The 23,255-nt window shown below is 36.1% G+C and overlaps 1 protein-coding gene across 2 annotated transcripts in view; it reads right to left on the bottom strand.

Moving 5' to 3' along the window:
* Positions 1–23,255, bottom strand: part of NR2C1 (nuclear receptor subfamily 2 group C member 1) — a 52,754-nt gene that overhangs the window by 9,571 nt on the left and 19,928 nt on the right. For both annotated transcript variants that reach the window (XM_058568639.1, XM_058568640.1), the window contains exons 5-10: positions 23,069–23,248; positions 21,840–21,987; positions 21,647–21,737; positions 18,747–18,934; positions 17,376–17,541; positions 12,918–13,039 (exon numbers count right to left, since the gene is read on the bottom strand). In XM_058568639.1, coding sequence (XP_058424622.1) covers positions 12,918–13,039; positions 17,376–17,541; positions 18,747–18,934; positions 21,647–21,737; positions 21,840–21,987; positions 23,069–23,248 — 895 coding nt within the window. The remainder of the gene's footprint in view (positions 1–12,917; positions 13,040–17,375; positions 17,542–18,746; positions 18,935–21,646; positions 21,738–21,839; positions 21,988–23,068; positions 23,249–23,255) is intronic.

The following is a 23,255-nucleotide window of genomic DNA, read 5'->3' as shown; positions in this document are numbered from 1 at the left end:
AAATATAGCTCAGAGCTCAAATTTTTTTTGAGGAAGATTGGCTCTGAGCTAACATCTATTGCCAATCTTCCTCCTTTTTTCCATTTTTCTCCCCAAAGCCCCAGTAGATAGTTGTATGTCATAGTTTCACACCCTTCTAATTGCTCTATGTGGTACCCAGCCTCAGCATGGCTTGATGAGTGGTGTGTAGGTACATGCCCAGGATCCAAACCAGCGAACCCTGGGCCACAGAAGCGGAGAGTACGAACTTAATCGCTATGGCCACTGTGCTGACCCCAGAGCTCAATTTTTTGAAGAAACGTTCTCTTACCCATTCTACCCTCTTCAGTGCCATATATCCACTTATATTTTATACTTATTTCATGGTATTCAAATTTACTGGTATAGAGGAGTCTGTCTCCTCTACTAGATTAAAGTCTCACTGAAGGCAGAGACTTCCTTCTTCATTTCTGTATCTCAGTGAACAGCACAGTAGCAGGCATACAGCTGATTGTGGGGGTAATAGAACAGGCAGAAGTTAGAACTTAGAAAATACAGAGTTACAAAAGCTATGGGTGTGGACTCTATCAATTAAGCAATCTTTAAAGCACAACCTTTACACTTTATTACAAATAAGATAACGAAAGTATAAAGTTTCTTTAAGTTGGTGAGAATATCCTAATGAAAGGCACTGAAATTTTTTTCTTCCTAATAAATCTTTAACATTAGGGTAGTCAGTATGTTTAATGGAAATCATTCATCAAGTTAAGAACTACAGCTTTTCTTACAACATTGCATTTTATTTAAGAATTGAGGAGTGACATCAGCATCATAGCATACCGAGTTGTTCCCTTAGTCTCTCCCCTTTAACTTACAACTAAATAGACATTCATTAACCATCAGAGGATAGCCTGCACAGCACAACAGGACATCTGAGAGATCCATGCAGCTATACATCCGAAGGTGGGTGGACTGGATCCCCAGGAGGCAGTGGAACTAGGTGAATGCACCCTTCCCCTGCCTCGGTGGCAGCAAGCCAGGTCATGGATCTTCACACAGAGGCTGGTGTGACCGTAAGAGGAGGTGGGGACAGCCCGGCCTGCGTGAATGCTTTTGGAGTTGGAGCCCGGCCCACGGGGGGTACCCACTGTGCTGTGGTGGCCCTGCTAGTGGGACCGCTCTACACCAAGTGGTGACTTAGCACCCATGTAGGCACTCCTCCCGCCTAGTGCACAGCAGCTCAGCCAGTCCCCTGCTGAGCAGGGGCCCCGCCTATGGTGGCCAACCCCCCTGCCCAGCGCAGAGACCTGGCCCCTGTGGGTGCAACTTGCAGGGCAGCTGCAATCAGCTCAGGCAAACACAGAGTAGCCCTAACTGCACAACGTCCAACAGATGGGGTGGGATCAGAAAACACAGTTCCTGTCCCCTCCGCCAGTAGTGGCAGGTGGAATCTGTGACCTGATACTACCACAAATGTGCCAGCAAAGGATCAACTCATCAAACACCATGAACTACAGTAACACTTCAGAGCAGAAGGAAAATGATAAGTCTCAAGAAACTAATCCTAAAGTCACAGAAATTTACAATCTAAATGACAGAGAATTCAAAATAGTTGTCATAAAGAAACTCAATGAGTTACAAGAAAACTCAGAAAGACAGTTGAATGAGCTCAGGAATAAAATTAATGAGCAGAGGAATACATCACAAAAGAAAATGAAACTCTAAAAACAAAACAAAACAAATTCTGGATATGAAGAACAATTAATGAGATAAAAAATAATCTAGAAACCATAAAAAATATAGCTGATGTTATGGAGGACAAAATTAGTGAATTAGAGGGCATAAATATAGAAATGCTTCAGGTAGAGGAGGAGAGAGAACTAAGATTTTAAAAAAATAAAGAAATTCTTCAGGAAATATCCGACTCAATTAGGAAAAGCAACGTAAGGATTATAGGTATTCCAGAGGGAGACAGGAGAGAGAAAGGAGCAGAGAATTTGTTCAAAGAAGTACTAGCTGAGAACTTCCCAAATATAGGGGAGGAACTGGATTTACAAGTACGTGAAGCCAATAGAACTCCTAATTACATCAATGCAGAAAGACCTCCAAGACATATAATACTAAAACTGGCAAAAGTCAATGACAAAGAAAAAATATTAAGGGCAGCAAGGCAGAAGAAAATAGCCTACAAAGGAACCCCCATCAGGCTTTTAGTGGATTTCTCAGCAGAAACCTTACAGGCTAAGAGAGAATGGAATGATATATTCAAAATACTGAAAGACAAAAACTTTCAGCCAAGAATGCTCTATCCAGCAAAGTTATCCTTCAGATATGATGGAAAAATAAAAGCTTTCCCGGATAAACAAAACCTGAGGGAGTTCATTGCCCCTAGACCTCTCTTACAAGAAAGGATGAAGGAAGTCCTCCTACCTTTAACAAAAAGGCAAAGGTTTACAAAGCTTAGAGCAAGGAGATAAACAGACAAAATCAGAAAATTGCAGTCCTCTATCAGAACAGGTTAGCAAACACTTAATTATAACATAAGAGATAAAGGAAAGGAAAGCATCAAAAATAACTATAAACACTTCAATTTAGTCACAAACTCACAACACGAAAAAGAATTTGTGAAAATAACTCAGAAGGAGAAGAGGAAAGGGATGGAATCTGCTTAGGCTAATGGAGATGAGACTAGCAGAAAATGGACTATCTCATCTATGAGATCTTTTATACAAACCTCATGGTAACCACTAAACAAAGATTCAGAATAGAGCCACAAATCATAAACAAAGAGAAAACTGAGAAAACCATCACAGAAACCACCAAACTGAAATGGCTGTCAGAAATACAAGGGAAGAGAAACAATGGAAATATAAAACTGGAAAAGAAGAGATAAAAAGGAGTATTAAGCCCTCATATATCAATAATCACTCTAAATGTAAATGGACTGAATTCTCCAATCAAAAGACACAGAGTGGCCAGATGGATTAAAAAACAAGACCCAACAATATTCTGCCTCCAGGAAACACATCTCAGCTCTCAAGACAAACACAGGCTCAGAGTGAAGGGATGGAAGACAATACTCTAAGCAAATGGCAAGCAAAAGAAAGCAGATGTTGCCATACTTATATCAGAAAAAACAGACTTCAAGATAAAAAGACAGGGGTCAGCCCAGTGGTATAGCAGTTAAGTTCACATGCTTTGCTTCAGTGGCCCAGGGTTCACCAGTTCGGATCCTGGGCACGGACCTATGCACCGCTCCTCAAGCCACGCAGAGGTGCCGTCCCACATAGAGCAAGTAGAAGGATGTACAACTATGACATACAACAATCTACTGGGGTTTTGGGGAGAAAAAAGAAAAAAGTAGGAAGACTGACAACAGATGTTAGCTCAGGGCCAATCTTCCTCAAAAAAAAAAATTAAAAAAAAGGTAAAAAAAGACAAAGAGGGCCAGTATATAATGATAAAAGGGACATTCCACCAAGAGGAAATAACATTTATGAATATATATGCACCTAATACAGAGCACCAAAGTATATAAAGCAACTACAAACAGACCTAAAGAGAGAAATTGACAGCAACACAATAACAATAGGGGACCTCAACGCCCTACATACATCAATGGATAGATCATCCAGACAGAAAGTCAACAAGGAAACAGTGGGTTTAAATGAAACACTTGAGCAGATGGACTTAATAGGTATATATATAGAACATTCCATCCCAAAACAGCAGAATACACATTCTTTTCAAATGTACACGGGACATTCTCAAAGATAGAGCATATGTTGGGAAACAAGGCAAGCGTCAATAAATTTAAGAAGACAGAAATCATATCAAGCATCTTTTCTGACCACAGAGCTATGAAACTAGAAATCAACTACAAGAAAAAAGCTGGGAAAGTCACAAATATGTGGAGACTAAACAACATGCTACTGAACAACCGCTGGATCAAGAAAAAAAACAAAGGAGAAATAAAAAATATCTGGTAACAAACGAAAATGAAAATACAACATACCAACTCTTATGGATGCAGCAAAAGTGGTTCTAAGAGGGAAATTTATAGCAATACAGACACACCTGTAAAAAACAAGTAAAACCTGAAATAAGTAATCTTAAACTACACCTAACAGAACTAGAAAAAGAAGAACAAACAAAGCCCAAAGTCAGCAGGAGGGAAATAATAAAAATTAGAGCAGAAATAAGTGAAATAGACTAAAAAAACAATAGAAATGATCAATAAAACCAAGAGCCAATTCTCTGAGAAGGTAAGTTCTCTGAGGAGGGAAACAAATTGGACAAACCCTTAGCCATACTCACTAAGAAAAAAAGAGAGAACCCTCAAATAAATAAAATTACAATGGATACCACAGAAATACAAAGGATTATAAGAGAATACTACGAAAAACTATATGCCAACAAATGGGACTACCTAGAAGAAATGGATAAATTCTTAGACTCATACAACCTGCTAAAACTAACCAAGAAGAAATGGAGAATCTTAATAGACCAATCACAAGTAAAGAATTGGAAACAGTAATCAAAAACCTCCCAAAAAACTAAAGTCCAGGACCAGATGGCTTCTCTGGAGAATTTTACCAAACATTCAAAGATTTAATACCCATCCTTCTCAAACTATTCTGAAAAATTGAAGAAGATGGAATGCTTCCTAACTCATTCTATGAGGCCAACATCACCCTGATACCAAAACCAGGCAAGGACAACACAAAGAAGGAAAATTTATAGGCCAATATCGCTGATGAACATAGATGCAAAAACGCTCAAAAAAATATTGGCAAACCAAATACATTAAAATACATTAAAAGGATCATACACATGATCAAGAGGGATTTATACAGGGACACAGGGATGGTTCAACATTCACAAATCAATCAATGTGATATACCACATTAACAAAATGAGGAATAAACCCACATGATCATCTCAATAGTTGCAGAGAAAGCAGTTGACGAGATCCAATATACATTTATGATATAAACTCAATAAAATGGGTATAGAAGGAAAGTACTTCAACAAAATAAAGACCATACATGACAAACCCACAGCCAAAACCATACTTAACGGTGAAAAACTGAAAGCCAGCCCTCTGAGAACAGGAACAAGACAAGGGTGTCCACTCCTGCCACTCCTATTCAACACAGGAGGTTTTGGCCAGAGCAATTAGGCAAGAAACATAAAAAGTATCCAAATTGGAAATGAAGAATTGGAAACTCTTGCTGTTTGCAGACGACATGATTCTATATACAGAAAACCCTAAAGAATCCTCCAGAAAACTACTGGAAATAATCAACAACCACAGCAAAGTTGCAGGGTACAACATCAACTTACAAAAATCAGTTGCATTTCTACACACTAATAACGAACTAGCAGAAAGGGAAGTTGAGAACACAATCCCACTTACAATCGCAACAAAAAGAATGAAATATCTAGGAATAAATTTAACCAAGAAGGTGAAAGATCTATACAATGAAAACTATAAGACATTATTGAAAGAAATCAAAGACGACAAAGAAATGGAAAGGTATTCCGTGCTCATGGATTAGAAGAATAAACATAGTTAAAATGTCCATATTAACGAAAGCAATCTACAGATTCAATGCAATTCTAATCAGAATCCCAAAGACATTCTTCACAGAAATAGAACAAGAATCCTAAAATTTATAGGGAAGAACAAAAGAGCCCAAGTAGCCAAAGCAATCCTGAGAAAAAAGAACAAAGCTGGAGGCATCACAATCCCTGACATCAAAATACACTACAAAGCTACAGCAATGAAAACAGCATGGTACTGGCACAAAATCAGACACACAGATCAATGGAACAAAATTGAAAGCCCAGAAATAAAACCACAATCTATGGACAGCTAACCTCTGACAAAGGAGCCAAGAACATACAAGAGAAAGGAGAAAGGAAAGTCTCTTCAATAAATGGTATTGGGAAAACTGGACAGCCACATGCAAACAAATGAAAGACCATTACCTTACATCATACACAAAAATTAACTCAAAATGGCTTAAAGACCTGAATGTAAGACCTGAAACTATAAAACTCCTAGAAGAAAATATAGGTAGTACATTCTTTGACATCAGTCTTAGCAGCATGTTTGTGAATACCATGTCTACTCAGGCAAGGGAAACAAAAGAAAAATTTAACAAATGGGACTACATCAAACTAAAAAGCTTCTGCAAGGCAAAGGAAACCAACAACAAAACAAAAAGATAAGCCATCAACTGGGAGAAAATATTTGCAAATCATATAGCCGACAAGGGTTTAATTTCCAAAATATATAAAGAACTCATACAACTCAACAACAACAAAACAAACAACCCGATCAAAAAATGGGCAGAAGATATGAATAGACATTTTTCCAAAGAAGACATATAGATGGCCAACAGGCACATGAAAAGATGTTCAACATCACTAATTATTAGGGAAATGCAAATCAAAACTACAATGAAATATCACCTGACACCTGTCAGAATGGCTATAATTAACAAGACAAAAAATAACAAATGTTAGAGAGGATGTGAAGAAAAGGGAACCCTCATACACTGCTGGTGAGAATGCAAACTGGCACAGCCACTATGGAAAACAGTATGGAGACTTCTCATAAAATTAAAAATAGAAATACCATACGATCCAGCTATCCCACTACAGGGTATTTTATCCAAAGAACATGAAATCAACAATTCAAAGGGATTTATGCACCCCTATGTTCACTGCTGCATTATCCACAATAGCAAAGACATGGAAGCAACCGAAGTGTCCATCAGTGGATGAATGGATAAAGAAGATGTGGTAAATATATACAATGGGCTACTACTCCGTTATAAAAAAACACAAAATCATCCCATTTGTAACAGCATGGATGGACGGTGAGGATGATGTTAAGCAAAATAAGCCAGAGAAAGACAAACTGTATGATTTCACTCCCATGTGGATAAAGAAAACAGATTAGCGGTTACCAGAAGGTCAGGGGGTTGGGGGTTGGTGGGTGAAAGGGGTAAAGGGGCACATATGTATGGTGATGGATAAAAATTAGACTATTGGTGGTGAGCACAATGTAGTCTATACAGAAACTGATACATAATAATGTACACCTGAAATCACACAATGTTATAAACCAATATGACCTCCATAAAATAATGGGGGAAAAAAAAGAATTGAATATACTCAAACAAAAGCTAATACTGCCAACTGAGAGTTACCAAAAGTAGTTTTTCTCACTGGGAATTATTCAGGTGAAATTTTAACTCCAGGCAGAGCTCTCTTTTCCATTCAGTATCTGAGAGGAATTACTTGCCATAAGAAATAGGCTGTCAGAATCTATTTGAAAGTAAAGTTTAAATGAAAAGAAAATCAGTACTTCAAAATCACCATATAAAAAAAGATTAAAATTTCAATCTCAAACAACAAAAAAAAGATAACAGACACTATTTTCGTTTATCAGAAAAAATGGATAAAATCCAGAATGGAGGAGGATATGAGGAAATAAGCATTTATTCTCACACACTGTGAGTGAAAACTGGCTCAACATATTTTTTTTGTGTGTGTGTGTGAGGAAGATCAGCCCTGTGCTAACATCTGCCAATCTTCCTCTTTTTTTTTTTTTGGTGAGTAAGACTGGCCCTGGGCTAACTTCCGTGCCCATCTTCCTCTACTTTATATGGGACGCCGCCACAGCAGGGCTTGCCAAGCAGTGTGTCGGTGCACGCCCGGGATCCGAACCGGCGAATCCTGGGCTGCTGCAGCAGAGCGCGTGCACTTAACCGCCTGCGCCACCGGGCCGGCCCTCAACATATTTTTGGAGGAGAATTTGGTGGCACTTATCAAAAAACTAGAATGTACACCCTCTTAGACTCAGCAATTCCACTTGTAAGAACCTATTTATAGAAATACTAACACAAGTAGTGAAAAATACATATACAATGTTACAATGCTTATTGTAGCATTGGATATAATAACACAGAAAACTAGCCACAACCCAAATGTCTACTAATAAGGGATGAGTAAGTAAATTATAATAAACCCATTAAATGGAATACAAGGAGAATACGGTAAATGTATATGTGCTGACATAGAAAGAAGTCCATCATATAAGCGTATCAAGAAAGACAAAGATAAGATGTGTGTGTGTATTTGATTGTTAAATATAGCATGGAAGAGATCTGGTAGAACAACAACCTGCTAACAGTGGGGACAGTTACCTTTGGAGAGAGAGGTTTTACTTTATATTTCTATACTTCAGTATTACTTTAAAATTCTACAAACATGAGGAAAAGGTTAAAAGTAAACATGATGCTTCAAGTTTGAAGGAATTCAGTTTTCACCTTAACCTCAGATTCTGAAGTTTTAAAGAAGAAACAGCTAATGAAGGTAATTAACTAGTGAACACAGGACAGGAAAAAGAACAGAGCCAACTGACAGAAAAAAGCCAGAGCTCTTACCGGCATGTGCTACACCTCATAGTAACAAAGTACTCTGCCATTGTTGGGGGAGACTCAGAGAAAAGGTTAACGGGTATCCGTGCAAAGGATGAGGAACATCAAAATGGTTACGAACACTTCCAAAGGAAAAAAATAAAAATTGGCAATTGAGAAATCAACTACCATATTATTTTGTTTCCAGAGGAAAAGTGAAAGAGCTAAATGTAGAGATCAGTTATACAAAGATATCTATTTATATTTTTATCCAAAATAGAAACAAAAGATCTTTGAGTATAGCTAGTTATGTTCTTCAAATATGTTTTTTAAAAGTTCATTAGGAAAAAAACCCAGCAAGTCTCCTTTAAAAAGAAGGTTCCTAAGAGAATAAATGAAAATGAGCATTTATTATCTACTTTGTAGCAGCGCTGAGTTAGATAAATTTACATTCATCATCTCATCTAAGTAGCAGAGCCCGCAAGGAAGCATTTCTGCTCCTAATTTACAGACGTGGGAATGAAGCCTCAATTAAGTAACAAAGCTAGAAGACGAATAAATCCAGAATTTCAACCCAAGTGTTCAAGTCTATTCTCTTTTAAAAATCATTACAAATTTTAGCAAGTAAAATGCTAAAGTCAAATTTCTCGCTAGAGACTCCCCATTTAAGGCTAATGTTTTGTGATGGTAAGGGCATGTGTGATACCAGTTTTGTCTTGTTAAGGAAAACAAACACACAAATGACTACTGCAGTCACATTATACTATCTATTTTCAAAATATCTTTCCTTTGAGAAGTAAAAGGAGCTAGGCAGAGGAGGTAATCAAAGTATCAGTCAAGTACGCTGAAAGCAATGCAAGTGTTAATAAATAAAACATTAAGTTGCATAACAGCAAATATGTCAATTTCTTTTAGAAATAGGTATAGGTATTTCTAACTGCTGTACTATATTGTCAATGTTTATTAAATACGTATGTACTATTCATAATTAGAGATCAGATCATTGTATGTATGTATGTATGTATTTACTTACTTACTTTATTTATTTATTTATGTGGTGAGGAAGATTGACCCTGAGCTAACATCTGTGTCCATCTTCCCCTATTTACTCTGTGGGGCGCCTGCCACAGCATGGCTTGATGAGCGGTGCGTAGGTCTGTGCCCGGGATCCAAACCTGTGAACCCCAGGCCGCCAAAGTGGAGAGTGCAAACTTAACTACTATGCCACCAGGCCGGCCACTATACTATTTATTTCCATAAGAGAATATGACTTTTGAGGTCACCTATACTTGGGGATAACCTAACCATTTGGCTTCTACACAAATAAACCCAAGGCATTATACCTTACCTGGCAGCATCTATTTGAAATGAAGGTATGGCCCTTAGGGAAAAATAGTCAGTGATACAGCAATAGAGCTGGTTTCAAACCCACAGTTAGAGTAAACATTATTTTGTTTTAGTGAAATTTTAGAAGATCCAACTTTCAAGCTTAGCATTTAATGGAAAGTTTCTCAAATTAACCAACAAAGTCTCCTGTAGCAAATGGTGGTGGCTAGGAACCTTTTTTTTTTTTTTTTTTGGTGAAGATTGGCCCTAAGCTAACATCTGTGCCCCTCCTCCTCTATTATGTGGGACACTGCCACAGCATGGCTTGATCAGTGCTGTGTAGGTCCATGCCCGGGATTTGAACCCATGAACCCTGGGCCGCCGAAGCGGAGCGTGCAAACTTAACCACTACGCCACTGGGCTGGCCCCCTGGCTTGGACCTTCTATAAGAATCTACGTAGGGAGGACTGCTGCCCTTACTCCAGACAAATCACGCCAAGTGCCCCTAACTGAATTTACTACTGTGCAGTCACTTACCTAAAGTATGCAGGTAAAACTGAAAAACAACTGAATTCCTGTAAGTACTGAAACTACAAATGTTAAACAGAAAAGCAATATCCTTGTAAAACACAGAAGCCTTGTAAAATACAAATAGCATTAGCCAACCACTGTTTAAGATTCTTTAAGGGCGGGCCAGCCCCGTGGCTTAGTGGTTAAGTTTGCGCGCTCCGCTGCTGGCGGCCCAGGTTCGGATCCCAGGCGCGCACTGACGCACCGCTTCTCCGGCCACGCTGAGGCCGCGTCCCACGTACAGCAACTAGAAGGATGTGCATCTATGACATACAACTATCTACTGGGGCTTTGGGAGGGCGGGATTCTTTAAGAGGCTGGCCCCATGGTGCAAGCGGTTAAGTGCACACGCTCCACTGCAGCAGCCCGGGAATGGCCAGTTCAGATCCCAGGCGCGCACCTACACACCGCTTGTTAAGCCCTGCTGTGGCGGCATCCCATATAAAGTAGAGGAAGATGGGCACGGATGTTAGCCCAGGGCCAGTCTTCCTCAGGCAAAAAAAAAAAGAGGAGGACTGGCATTGGATGTTAGCTCAGGCCTGGTCCTCCTCACATACACAAAAAAAGATTCTTTAAGCTACTGTTCCCCTCCATTAAAGTAAGTGATCAAAACAAACTCAACTTTTAGAAAATGATTTATGTTGCTTATCTGTTTCTCTCTGCAAAATTAGGGCTTTGTTTCCAAGTCTTGTACCTAGAGATAAAAATGCAACCAATGCTAGTTTCTTCGAGACTTTTATTACCACATAACAGAATTTTCCATCATTATTACTTAGTCCTCATACATCTGATTAATTTAAACCATAAATTATCTAGAGAGGGATAATAAATAAGAGTTTATGTAGCAATTAATGGCCTTGAATGCTACATCAATGGTTAATTCTGATTGCAAAGAATCCTGTGGCTGTTACATTGAAACCAATTTTCAACACAGACCATGAGGAAATGTGGCTGCCACTATAAAATTATATTATAACCAGAAACCTCAGGTTTTATTTTTGGTTTCTTCAACATTTGGATTATTTCCACAGGATAATCACAATTAATTTAACAGAAGTATTTAAGGTCAACGGTGTCATAAATAATTCAAGGAATTCAAATCATTCCCTAAAAATCCTTTCTTTTGTTGTTTTACTATAATAATTGTTAGCCTATTACGAAAAATATCATCAACTGACTTTTCAAGGCATAAGTATGCCAGTTATAAGCTTAGAGAACTACACTTAAAGCTTAACAGCTAATTAAAAACTGCTAATATGTAAATTTACATTGTATTTTAATTTTTTCTTAAAAAAACAGACTGGAGAAATTCTGAAAGTTAAATGTTATTTTGAGAAAGAGCTAACAATCGTTTTAAAGTTTAACCATTCTAAATCAGGCTTTTAGTCTATGTAACTGTATTATTTAAGTACACGATTTAATGCATGGTATATCCAACACTGATTAATAAACCAAATTATAGTAAGATTCTATGTGTGCCTTCTTCTTTTTTTTTTTTTTTTTTGGTGAGGAAGATCAGCCCTGAACTAACATCCATGCCAATCCTCCTCTTTTTGCTGAGGAAGACTGGCCCTGAGCTAACATCCGTGCCCATCTTCCTCCGCTTTATGTGGGACGCCGTCACAGCATGGCCTGACAAGCGGTGTGTCAATGCGCGCCCAGGATCTGAACCCAGGCCACCAGCAGCGGAGCGTGCGCGCTTAACCACTACGCCACAGGGCTGGCCCAATGTATGCCTTCAAAAGTCACAATTCAGATATGTTTCTTTGTTATATTCAAAATATTCTCTAAGGATAAAGAATGGGCAGTTATTAATCCTATTTGGCAAATGGGAAAACACATGTACAGGATATAAAAGTGAATTGTTCATGAAATCATACCAGTGAGTACAGTCCTGTAGCTATAATAATACTTTTCTAACTGTGGGCTTAACCTTTTCCCTGGTCTCTTTGCCTCTTCATACCAGTGACTTGAAAGCAATCTAAATAAATTGGGCAATCTTTAGGTAAAGCATGGGTTTCTTACAGTAGACCATTTTCCATTATCATCTGATTACTTCAGAACAGAATACAGATGTGCTCTTTAGTGGTAGGACCAAACTTCTAAATTATCATAGTGGTACCGTGGGGCTTCCATTTCCTCTCCCCTCCTTTTTGGCAACCACATGATTGGAAAACAATTATTTCTATTTTTAAACATATTCACTGTATGCAAGTTTCAGCTCCTTATTAACATGCCTGAGATGAACACAGAAACAGTGGTGGTGGGAGGGAAACAAGCAGCCTAGGACATCCCTACAGCCTCCCTATCTTTAAGTCAATCAAAGATGGCCTATTAAAAATGCTGCCCATGATTTATGAGCTCCGCTGCATATATTCCATTTGAATTGTTAACTTACTCAAATTATCAAATATGGATACTCTTCCACATAAAAATAATATATAGAAAATACTAGCTGCCATAATTTGTCAAATAAATGACAAAACTTCAAGTTATAATGTTACACCATTTTTTTTCCTTTATTGCAAACCTTTATAAAATAAAAGTTCTTTAATGTACATTTGTGCTACAAAATCACATTTATATTTAGGACTTCAAAACACTTACCCTAGAGCCTGAAAGGAAGGAATCGAAAGTGCCCAGTGCATCGATAAGAACAGCAGTCTGGAGGCAGACTCTCCAATGTAGTGCACATTCAGGTACTCAGGCATAGGAGAAGGCATGGTGAGCTAGGGTGAACAGAGACTGAGGTAAATTATCTTATGACGGACAGTTCTAAATTATTGTGTCTTTGAAAAAGTTAAATGTGAAAATAATATATCAAGTAAGAGCCTAATATATTCACCAAAAGGCAAATCCAGTAATCTAATCCAAGTCACTGGATTTTACAGCTAAAAATAGGATTTACAATAAGTAAATCATAGCTGCTAACAAAGAAATACTCAGACAAGCAGAATTTCACTTAATAAATACCAACCATGATATTCTCTGGTTGTGTTTTTAAAAGTTACTTTCTGTCTTGGTCTCACAATACGTTTTTTCCTTTCTTCCCTTCCTTTATTCACAATGGTATACCACAAATTCACGTTAAGGAGCAATCCTGTATGTTAAATGTTGCTTTCATTTAGGCTATGGGGTTAACAAATTCAAATGCTTAGAGGGTCAGGAGAGTGACGAGGGAAGTGGGCCTGCTGGTGCCACCTGGGAAGTGCACAGTCCCAGATAAAAGGCACAGCTGTGACTTGAATTCAACACACTGAAAACATATGGGAATTTGGGCTCGGTATTGCCTGCTTTTTCAATTTTTCAAAGAGCAGGTTCTGTGTGAAATCTCCTCATTTAATCCACAGGTTAAAGAAAATGTGTCTGTGGCTATAATACTCACAGGCTGTGAATTTGTACTGCTGACCTTAGGTAACAGTTATTTTAAATGTGTGACCACTGTTGAAAATAAATATCCTATATCAAAATCTGCTAAAAGTATTTTTGAAAATCTTGTTAAAGAGAACTTTTATTGCTATAAATGTAATATAATTTCACTCAAAAGAAACATTTTTTCTATTTTAAAATTATTGAAATGATCAATAATATCAAGTATAGGTGATGATATAGGGAAACAAGTACTCACATACTACTGAGGGTGGGTAAGCTGGAGGGCAATTTGGTTGCATCTATCAAAATTTTAAAACTGAATACATCCTGTGATCTAATAATGCCACTGATGAAAATCGTAAGAATAAGAAGTTTTCACTTATTGAGGTATATGGGGAAGCCCTTCTGGTTTAAACTTGATTCAGGCTAAAACTTGTTTTTCTCAGAGCAGCCTGACTTACGGCCTGCCAAACATTCATTGTACATCTGCTTCAAACATTATCCCAAAGCAAAGAATGCACTCTTTAGAGATAGGGATGAAATGTCTCCCTCTGATGCCAATACTAGTACTTCTTTGAAGATAAGCTTTTCTTCCCAGAAAATCAGGGTCAAGTTGATCTGCTGTTTATGTGCTAAACGGCAGCAAAACATCTCCTTGTGTCTTCGAAAAGAAATTGTATTCCTGTCATGCTTGATGTACGTTCTTTGTTCTGAAACAGTATACAACCATGCTATAAACCACACTTCTCCAGGGTGCTTTCTTCCCTGGTGGAGGTTGCACTTCCAGGCTAGTCCTCAGCTCAAATAAATCTCACCTTATCTTTCTAATCTATAGATTGGTTATTGATTATTTGCAGCAACACCACTTCTAAATCTCTATTCCAGAAAAATACTTGAATATGTGCGCGAAAAAACACATATAAGGATGTCCATTGTAGTACTACTCCTAACAGAGAAATTAAATGCTGGCAATAATCCAAATTTCTATCACTAAGGGAAAGAATAATCCATACTATACAGTACCTTGTAGGCATTAAAATTAGTAAGATAAACTGTGATGTAATGGCATAGAAAAAACATCTCATAGACATCTAAGTGGGAAAACCTGTAAAACATTATGTAGATGACCCAATTTATGTTAAAGATAGAGAGAGAGTGTGTGTGCACACATATAAAGGACAGAAGGGATACACCACACAGTTAACAGTGGCTAACTCTGGGGTGAGACAGATGGCTTTCCCCATATGTATTTTTCTAGGGAATGGATATAGAGCTTTCAACAGATTTTCAAAGGTGTCTATGATGCCAAAGAGATTAAAAGGTTTTCATCAAAATGATATAAAATTTCTCCAGAAATGTTAGGTAAAAATGTAAAAAAATATTAACTGCCTTTGTTTAATATTAGCCACAAATGCTTTACCTATTTATAAATGGTGCCAAATAACAAAATAATAGGGCAATTAACAGCAGAAATTCCATGTATGAGAAGATATTTTTTTTTTTTTTTTAAAGATTTTATTTATTTTTTTCTCCCCAAAGCCCCAGTAGATAGTTGTATGTCATAGCTGCACATCCTTTTAGTTGCTGTATGTGGGACTCGGCCTCAGGATGGACGGAGAAGTGGTGCCTCGGTGTGCGCCCGGGATCCGAACCCGGGCCACCAGCATCGGAGCGCGCGCACTTAACCACCAAGCCACGGGGCCGGCCCAAGATAGTTTTTTAAATGTTTGAGAAATGTTTACTGGAGCAGTAAATTAAAATATTACTTAAGACAATTCTTAAGAGAATTGTAGGCAAGCAGATATTAAACCTCCTAAATGTAATTATTAGGATACAATTGTTTCTACACATAAGTATATATGTATGTACCTTTATACATATAGTATATACCTTTATAGTATATACCTTTTCAGAACTGCCCAAAGTGAGCAGGGAAAAAAGCCTGAAAAATTAGGAGAATTACCAAAGATTACTAATTTTAGGGAGGTGAAGTAAGATGCAAAACAACAACAAAGAATACCTTTTGCTAAACAGTTTTAAACTGCTTTTAGAAAAGGAGCTGTACTTTTCAGAAGAGCAAGAAACTTATACAGTGGTGACTCTGAGGATACCCAGAGTATCGCAGGTCAAAGCCGGAATGGAAAAAAGCCAATTCCAGAAAAAAAAAAATGTTCTAAGTTGCCTAATCACCTGTCCAAAACAAATATCCGAAAGAATCAAAGATTCTGAGGACCAATATCCACAACAAACGAGGGAGACTACTCCTGCTCTCTGGAAGTCGCTACACTCTTCCCCTGCACGGCTCCTTGTCTTGTTTGCCTTTCACCCTCCTTCCCATTTAAATCCACAGGCAGGAAATAAAATTCAGAAAACAAAAGAATGTCTTTTATTTAGAATAAGAAAGGGCAATGGGAAAAATCAGTTTTGCATAGCTCCTACCAGAATTTTTAAGGATGACACTGATTATCCCCAGTGCCTGTTCTTATAGCACCCATAGAAAAATGTTCTTAAAAAAAAAATTTCTTGTACAGTGCACACAAAACTTTTCTAATTTTTTCCATAAGTTATCTTTGGTAAAATTTTACATGAAGATTGATTTCATTGATATGTTTTACTGTCTATATCAAATTACAGTAATTATTATTTAAGTCACCTTGCATTTTCTATGGGTCTATTTCTAGTAAGTCAAATTTTGCAAATATAAATTTTATCACACGCAGTTTTAGCCAATGTTAGATGTATTGTATGTTCAGTATTTCTACCAGTTACACACATATTTATTTGATAATTGTCGATATTTTCATAAGAAACACATAGAAATTTATAATCTGTAGTAAAGTTAGGAGCAATTACCCTCAGGTATTCCAGGACTGCTACACATTGCTAATTGAAATCTCCTATGTACTTTCACTCACTTTGCACGCTACTTGCTAACAGCACTGATAGATGGCAGAGCAAAGATACAGAGTCGTTAAAATGGAGGGCTCAAAACAGCAGAGTCTTAACATAGGGCTCTCAATGGTCAGTATATCTATAGCTGTGGCCTGAACATTATTTGAATGACAAATCAAATGCTAGAAAGTTACTTTCCAATATTCTACATGTATTGTTTCCATTTTTAGGGGAGCAAAAAAATTACAAACAACCCTTCTCTAAAATGGTTCAAGTATAAAAAGTTAAAAATCAAAAGTTAAAATGTATTAAATAATTTTACCTTCTTAAAATAATGCTGAGTGCTAGCTAATAGAGGTAATACATAATAAATGGAGTTCTTCATAGTTACTATGGTAAGAGCAGAATATCTGGGTCTTAGATACTGGTTTACACTAAAGTAGCAGTAGCTAGGCACTGAAGAAAACCAGCACATTCAACACATCATGAATGCCAATACTTACAGTTAAAACAAACAAAACAACGACAAAAAACTATGTCTAAATGTTCTAAAAGCTAACTTTCATAGACGTAAACCCATTAGTTGATATTATAATTATGATTTATAAACAAGATGTTTCACTAAGCCATTATTTTATATAGCTAGATGTATATGTTTTAGCTGCTGTTTTGAATTCTATCAGGGATATTTCTAACTTTAAAAGCACAACAAATATACTTTGATTTTTGCAAGGAAGACTAAAATCAAAATGGATAACACAACATAAAAGTCATAAAAAATATATATATATATGGAAATACCCTGAAAGCTACATGTGAATCGCTGAGAAGTGGCCCCTCTTTTTCGATGTAATTTATGCTTGAGTCTCCAGCAATAAGGTGTACGCTTCCTTCCATGCCCTCTACTGAGCTCTGACAGGCTGTGCTCTCTCCAGGATTCAATGCTTTTGCAAGAGTGTCAAATGCCCTATAAGGAGACATCAGAAGCTGTGAGCTTGGCCAATCTCCACAATAAAATGAAAATTCTATATAAAATTCTGGAATTAAGATTTAGGCCTAAAAATCTGATTAGAAAATAGAACGCTGGTATATCACTGAGTACTCTATTTCAGTGATATCTATGACTCTGTCCAAAAGCAACAAACTAAATTTCTTATGTATAGTATGAAAAACCATATTATTATACTAATGCAGTACCAGAGAATTAAAGTCTTTAGAAAAAACTTATGTAATTAAGAGGGAGAAAAATCCTCATACTTTGGTATGAAGTATGCTTTTACAAGTTACACATCTGATACCAGATATCAGCCCATTTGTTTTACATACAGAAGTTATTTAGAAGGAACAAGGGCAAGAACAAGGGCAAGTATGCTGACTTTACTGTAGTCTACACAACACCAAGTTAGGTTTTAATTTTATTTAAAAATTCAGAGAATTTTTTAAAACTTGGGTGACATAGCTACATCTAAACTGTAAGAATGTGAGATTAGGATGGCAAATAATTAACTAATATTAGCAAATAATTATTCAAAATAGCTCCCCATATTTTTCAATATGTCTTCTACAGTTCCTTAAAATCTCATGTTAAACAAAGGACTTACTGAGACACTTATATGCAGTTTCTTCAGTATTTTAGATGAAGAGTACGAAAAAAGCCTGAAGAAATCTAATTTCTACATCCTAAGTATTACCATCAAGAGAATGAAAAACAATTCTAATGCAAGTTTTCTGAAGTGTAATTTCGTGTAACTAAGTGTAAAATTGATTCAACGAAGTCTTTTATCTCCTTTCGTTGCTGGAAATTGGTGGGGAAAATGAACATGACTGCCTAGTAAGACAAATGTTTAACTGTAAATGCACAGAAGATAAAATTTGGCAACTAAAATATTTGAAATGTCAGACCCAAATTATCATCTTTAGCGGGGAAAAAAAATTCCTAACTTTTATGACTACATTTCTAATCTTATAATATTCACTTATTGCTCATTATTTAGAACATAACCTGCTGGACAACATTTTACATTGAATGCAGTTTTTCAGTGAAAATCTACTATGCCTTAAATTTTCTAAGTCTAATAAAAATACTTGTTTTCTGAAACTTCTCTAAGTAGTATTCAACATAAAAATATTTCAAGAAATACTAAAGGATATTAAGATCAAAACAGACCTTACCTTGAAACATCACCATTGGTCTGCATTTCTTGATGAAACTCACACAAAGAGGATGTATCACCATTGTTTAAGCTTTCGATCATAGACATTTCATTACTATTTTGAGAAAGATCTTTAGTTTTTCCAAGATTTGCTAATGATGTAACCACACTGGCCAAGGTACTTAAATCTCCCTGACATGATTCAGCCTTAAAAAGAAAAAAAAAAAAAAGATTAAAATTCTGCAACTTGGCATCAGTAAACTTTTAAATCTGAAATATCCAATTCTAGACTATGAAATGCCAAAAGAAAAGTACTCTAAGTGAAACCTAGAAAGTAGGATCAAAGAGCTCTCGGTTTTTAGAAACTTCTTGAGGAAAATACAAGTTTAAAAACATCAGGTACCTTTCCTAGGAAATGTTTACATACAAGTTACTTTAAGCCAAAAACTGCACTTAATGGCTAATCTACTCATGTCAGTTGCATCCTCTGTAAGAGGATATTAAATTAGATGACCTTTCAAGTTCCTTTTAGCATTAAAATTCTGATATTATAATTTCCAAAACTTATTATACAAACCATAAAGTTGTACAGAGTGTAATAAAATTAATATTAGTGAAAAGAGGGAAAAAAAGGTAAATGTATTATTGAACAGACTTCCTAGGACGCCAAGTTTTACCAGTCACTGTGTTAAATACCAGGTACTGTGCAGCTGAGAAATCTCTTTACATATTTAAGATATTGCAGGTACTGTGCAGCTGAGAAATCTCTTTACATATTTAAGATATTGGGCTTTTGTTACACATTGCATATTTTCCCTTTTGTCTTCAGCTTGTATTTTTATTAATGATGCATATATTATTTATGTATTAATTACCCATAATTTTTTTATGAAAACAACTTTCTCTCCTTAACTCTTTGACGATCCAGAAATAGAATTTGTAAAGGAAAGGGAGATTAAGTGCTTGATTTTTCTTCCCTTTATTTATCAATTTTCAGAGCAATGAGTCAATGCCCTAGCAACCTCCAACGGTGACAGATGATTTCTGAGTATCATTTTAACTTCATAGATTTTTATATACTTCATGTGTTTCAGTTCATTAGTCATTCTTTTTTAAATGCTCAAATTATGCTAACCTAACCTAGTGAGAGGCCATTCAGCTGCCTTCTATGGCCTACTGACAGGATCCCTTAATGGTATTTTTGATTCTTCCTTTATAGTTTTTGTTTTTAGCGTTCTTATCCTAAGAGAATATATGTTTCCTTGATGTTTCATTATTATATCAATTCTTTAGCTTATGTGAAATTGATTTTGGTGAATAAGTAAAATGAAACAATTTTGGTGCTCTCCCTAAATTAATGAATGGTCCCCAGAATCATTTACTGAGAAACCCACCAGCTACTAAGTTCTTACATGATTACTACTTATATATGTATTTTATTTAATCCTCACAACAACCCTGTGAAATGGAAATCATTTCTCTATTACTGACAAGAAGAATTATCCATTGCACTCCAGCAGTAAATAGTGGAGGCAGGATGGAAATGTAGGTCTGTGTGATGGGAAAGCCCATGCTCCTAACAACCAAGCCAGCCTTCTTATATATGAGTAAAAGGAGTTAGCATTTTTAGGTGTTTTAATTTTCAACTAAAACAAACACCTATATATTCTTTTACATTCCCTAACATGTCTAACTAGATTTTTAAGTTTTTGCCACTGAAGACTCTTAAGCAATGTGAAAAGACCTCATTCTGTGACTTGACAGTTTTGGGATCAGTTGTCAGAAACTTACCACACAAGGTTGTTACTATAATTTAATATAAAGATATATAGAAAAGCAGTGTCTGGGCAAACAGTAATTTCTCAACAAAACTTAGTTTTCTTCCTTTTCCTAAAGGAGTTAATATGTCAATGAATTGTAACTACCATTCTAACCTTGAATCACAGACAAGTCTAAGTAAAATCTTGTAATTCCAAAATAAATGGTAAGAGGCCAAATCTCCCCACTTAATGACAACATGCTAAAGCCCAACCTGTAAGGTAGACACTCTTATTATCACTATTTTACAGATGAGGAAGGAAACTGAGGCACTGAGTGATCAAATAACTTGCCCAAGGTTACGCAGCTAGTAAGTGGCAGATGAAATTTGATTTCAGAGAACAAGTATGAGAGTGCTTTAAAGTACCAAGCAACAAATATTAACAAATCTGGCCATAAATACGATGAATAATCTTAAAGCTTATATAAAACCAGATCACATTATATGCTGAGAGAAACACTAGTCAGAGGCCCCCTAAAATCTATTTTCAAATACCAGTCTTCAGTAGAAATTTTTGCTGTTTATTCTCATAAGGGGTTTCTGAAAACTACAGAAACTCTACACACTCCATCTAAATAAACAAACTTTTTTTCCTTTAGAACCCTTGCTCAATAAAGAGCTGCTCCAAACCACTAAGAGAACTCAGATGACTTGGATACATAATGTGAGAGCTCTTGCAATCCTACCCCTACTCTTGACTCAAGTCAATGTTTTGAGTAAGGTGTGCTAGGAATTTCTCTTCACCTGAAATATTTTAAGTATCCTGGCATTATAAAATCTGTAGGGGAACATGAAAGGAATATTAAGAATTTGCACTTTGTATAAACTTCTACGTCTGAGGACTTTTATTTCAAGAGGAAAGAAATCTGGAAGACTTAAATGTTGGTCATTTTCGCACTGAAGCTATAATTCTCCTAGTGGAACAATAAACATTTCAACCAAATAGTTGATAATTTATGTTAAAAAAAAAAAAGGCAACTTGTAATGGGGAATATTTAAGACCAAATCAATTGATCAAATTGATGGAGGAGAAAAAGAAAAGGAAAAAACTCTAAAAGCTTAAAAAAATTTAAGCTTTAAATTAATTGCACTAAACACACCTTATCTGGTGTCATCAGCACAGTTGACTCAGTTTTTATTCCAGACTGATGAATATTCACAAACATTCCTGAATCTAACAGTCCTGCTGACCTGTAACAAATAAGTACAAATTTTAGCCTTAGTTTCAATGGGAAGAAAAACAAATGACCAGCTACTACTTAACATATGTTTTGTTTGTTGTTTTTACTATACCTTGCAGTTTCACTATCTGTTACAAAAGTTGGAGTTGCAGCTAATGGGCTTCGAAGGTCTTTTCGGATGTAGATTTTTTCTGTTGAAGCGGCACAGTTGGAAGATTTTTCTCGTGATACTTCAATAGGTTTTCTTTCACACTGAACAGCTACAAAAATGCGTTATACTATTACATCACAATGCAGAATTTATAGGCAATTATAAACGTAAGCTCTAGGTCAGCAATGCTGCTAATGGGAGACATGGTTACCGCAACTGAACTCCAAAGATAACCGTTCATCTTTAGAAATTATTTGCAAGTTCAAAAAAAAAAAGTTGCTTCGAATAGTAAAACTGGCTAATTTTCATCTCTCGTTCTCTTTTCTCTCCCTGGGCCCCCTGTGGTAGAAATGTAGAGGAACTCTCATTTTTTAAAAGTGCAGTGTCAAACAGGAAAAACTGAAGTCAGGAGTCTCGTATCTAAATATATGCAAGTTTAGAAAAAATGAAATAATATTTACCAACTGAAAAAAATACTAATAGAAAGTCACAAAAGACCAAAGTTAGATCTATTTTTTTTAGCTAAGGGCAGGGAGATTTTTGAGAAGTAATTCAACTGCTTAGTCTTCATTTATAAAATATAGGTAATATATTTCACTTATTTTATAGGAATTTTATTTCATGACGTTTAGGAGATAGTATACTATAGTTGTTAAATGTACATTTTCTGAGGTAAAAAACCTGCCAAGATTCAAGTCCAAGTTCTGCCACTTATTGTGTGACCTGGGGCAAGTTACTCAATCTCTCTGTTTACTCAAATGTAAAATGGATAACAGCAGTACCCACTGCATAGAATTTTGCTATGAGAATAAATAAGTTAATTCATCTGCTATACAGAATTAAGCATAGTGAGAGTGCAATAAATATTAACTATTGTCATTATTAATCACTTTAGTAGTTTAATTAAAAACTAAACTGGCATCTAGTTTTTTTTTTTTTTAACCATGTTCAATCTACAAATACATGCATGGCATATAGGCACAAATACATGCATGGCATATAGGCACTCAATAAATATTTTTTGAATGAATAAAAAATACATAAAAATGTACATATTTTTATATTTCTAGTTGGAAAATTGTAAATTAAAAAGCATATATATATTTAACGTATTTTAATGTGTTAATTTTAACATACTTTTAGAGTTTGTTGAACTGTTAAAAGTATTTTCCTTTAAAGCTAATACATACAGTCTTGTTTCATTCCAAATGCAATACATCTCTGTAACCTGCAGTATTGACAGCGGTTTCGATGGTGTTTATTGATAATACAGTCCTTTGATCCTCGACATGAATAAACTAAATTTTTTCGGATGCTTCTTTTAAAAAATCCTTTGCAGCCTTCACAAGTTACTGCTCCATAATGACGCCCTAGAGA

The sequence above is a fragment of the Diceros bicornis genome, chromosome 25, assembly GCF_020826845.1.
Source record: "Diceros bicornis minor isolate mBicDic1 chromosome 25, mDicBic1.mat.cur, whole genome shotgun sequence".
In the NCBI taxonomy this organism is placed as follows: domain Eukaryota; kingdom Metazoa; phylum Chordata; class Mammalia; order Perissodactyla; family Rhinocerotidae; genus Diceros; species Diceros bicornis.
The sequence above is the reverse complement of the archived record's forward strand: the minus strand, read 5'-3'. Positions and strand labels throughout refer to the sequence as shown.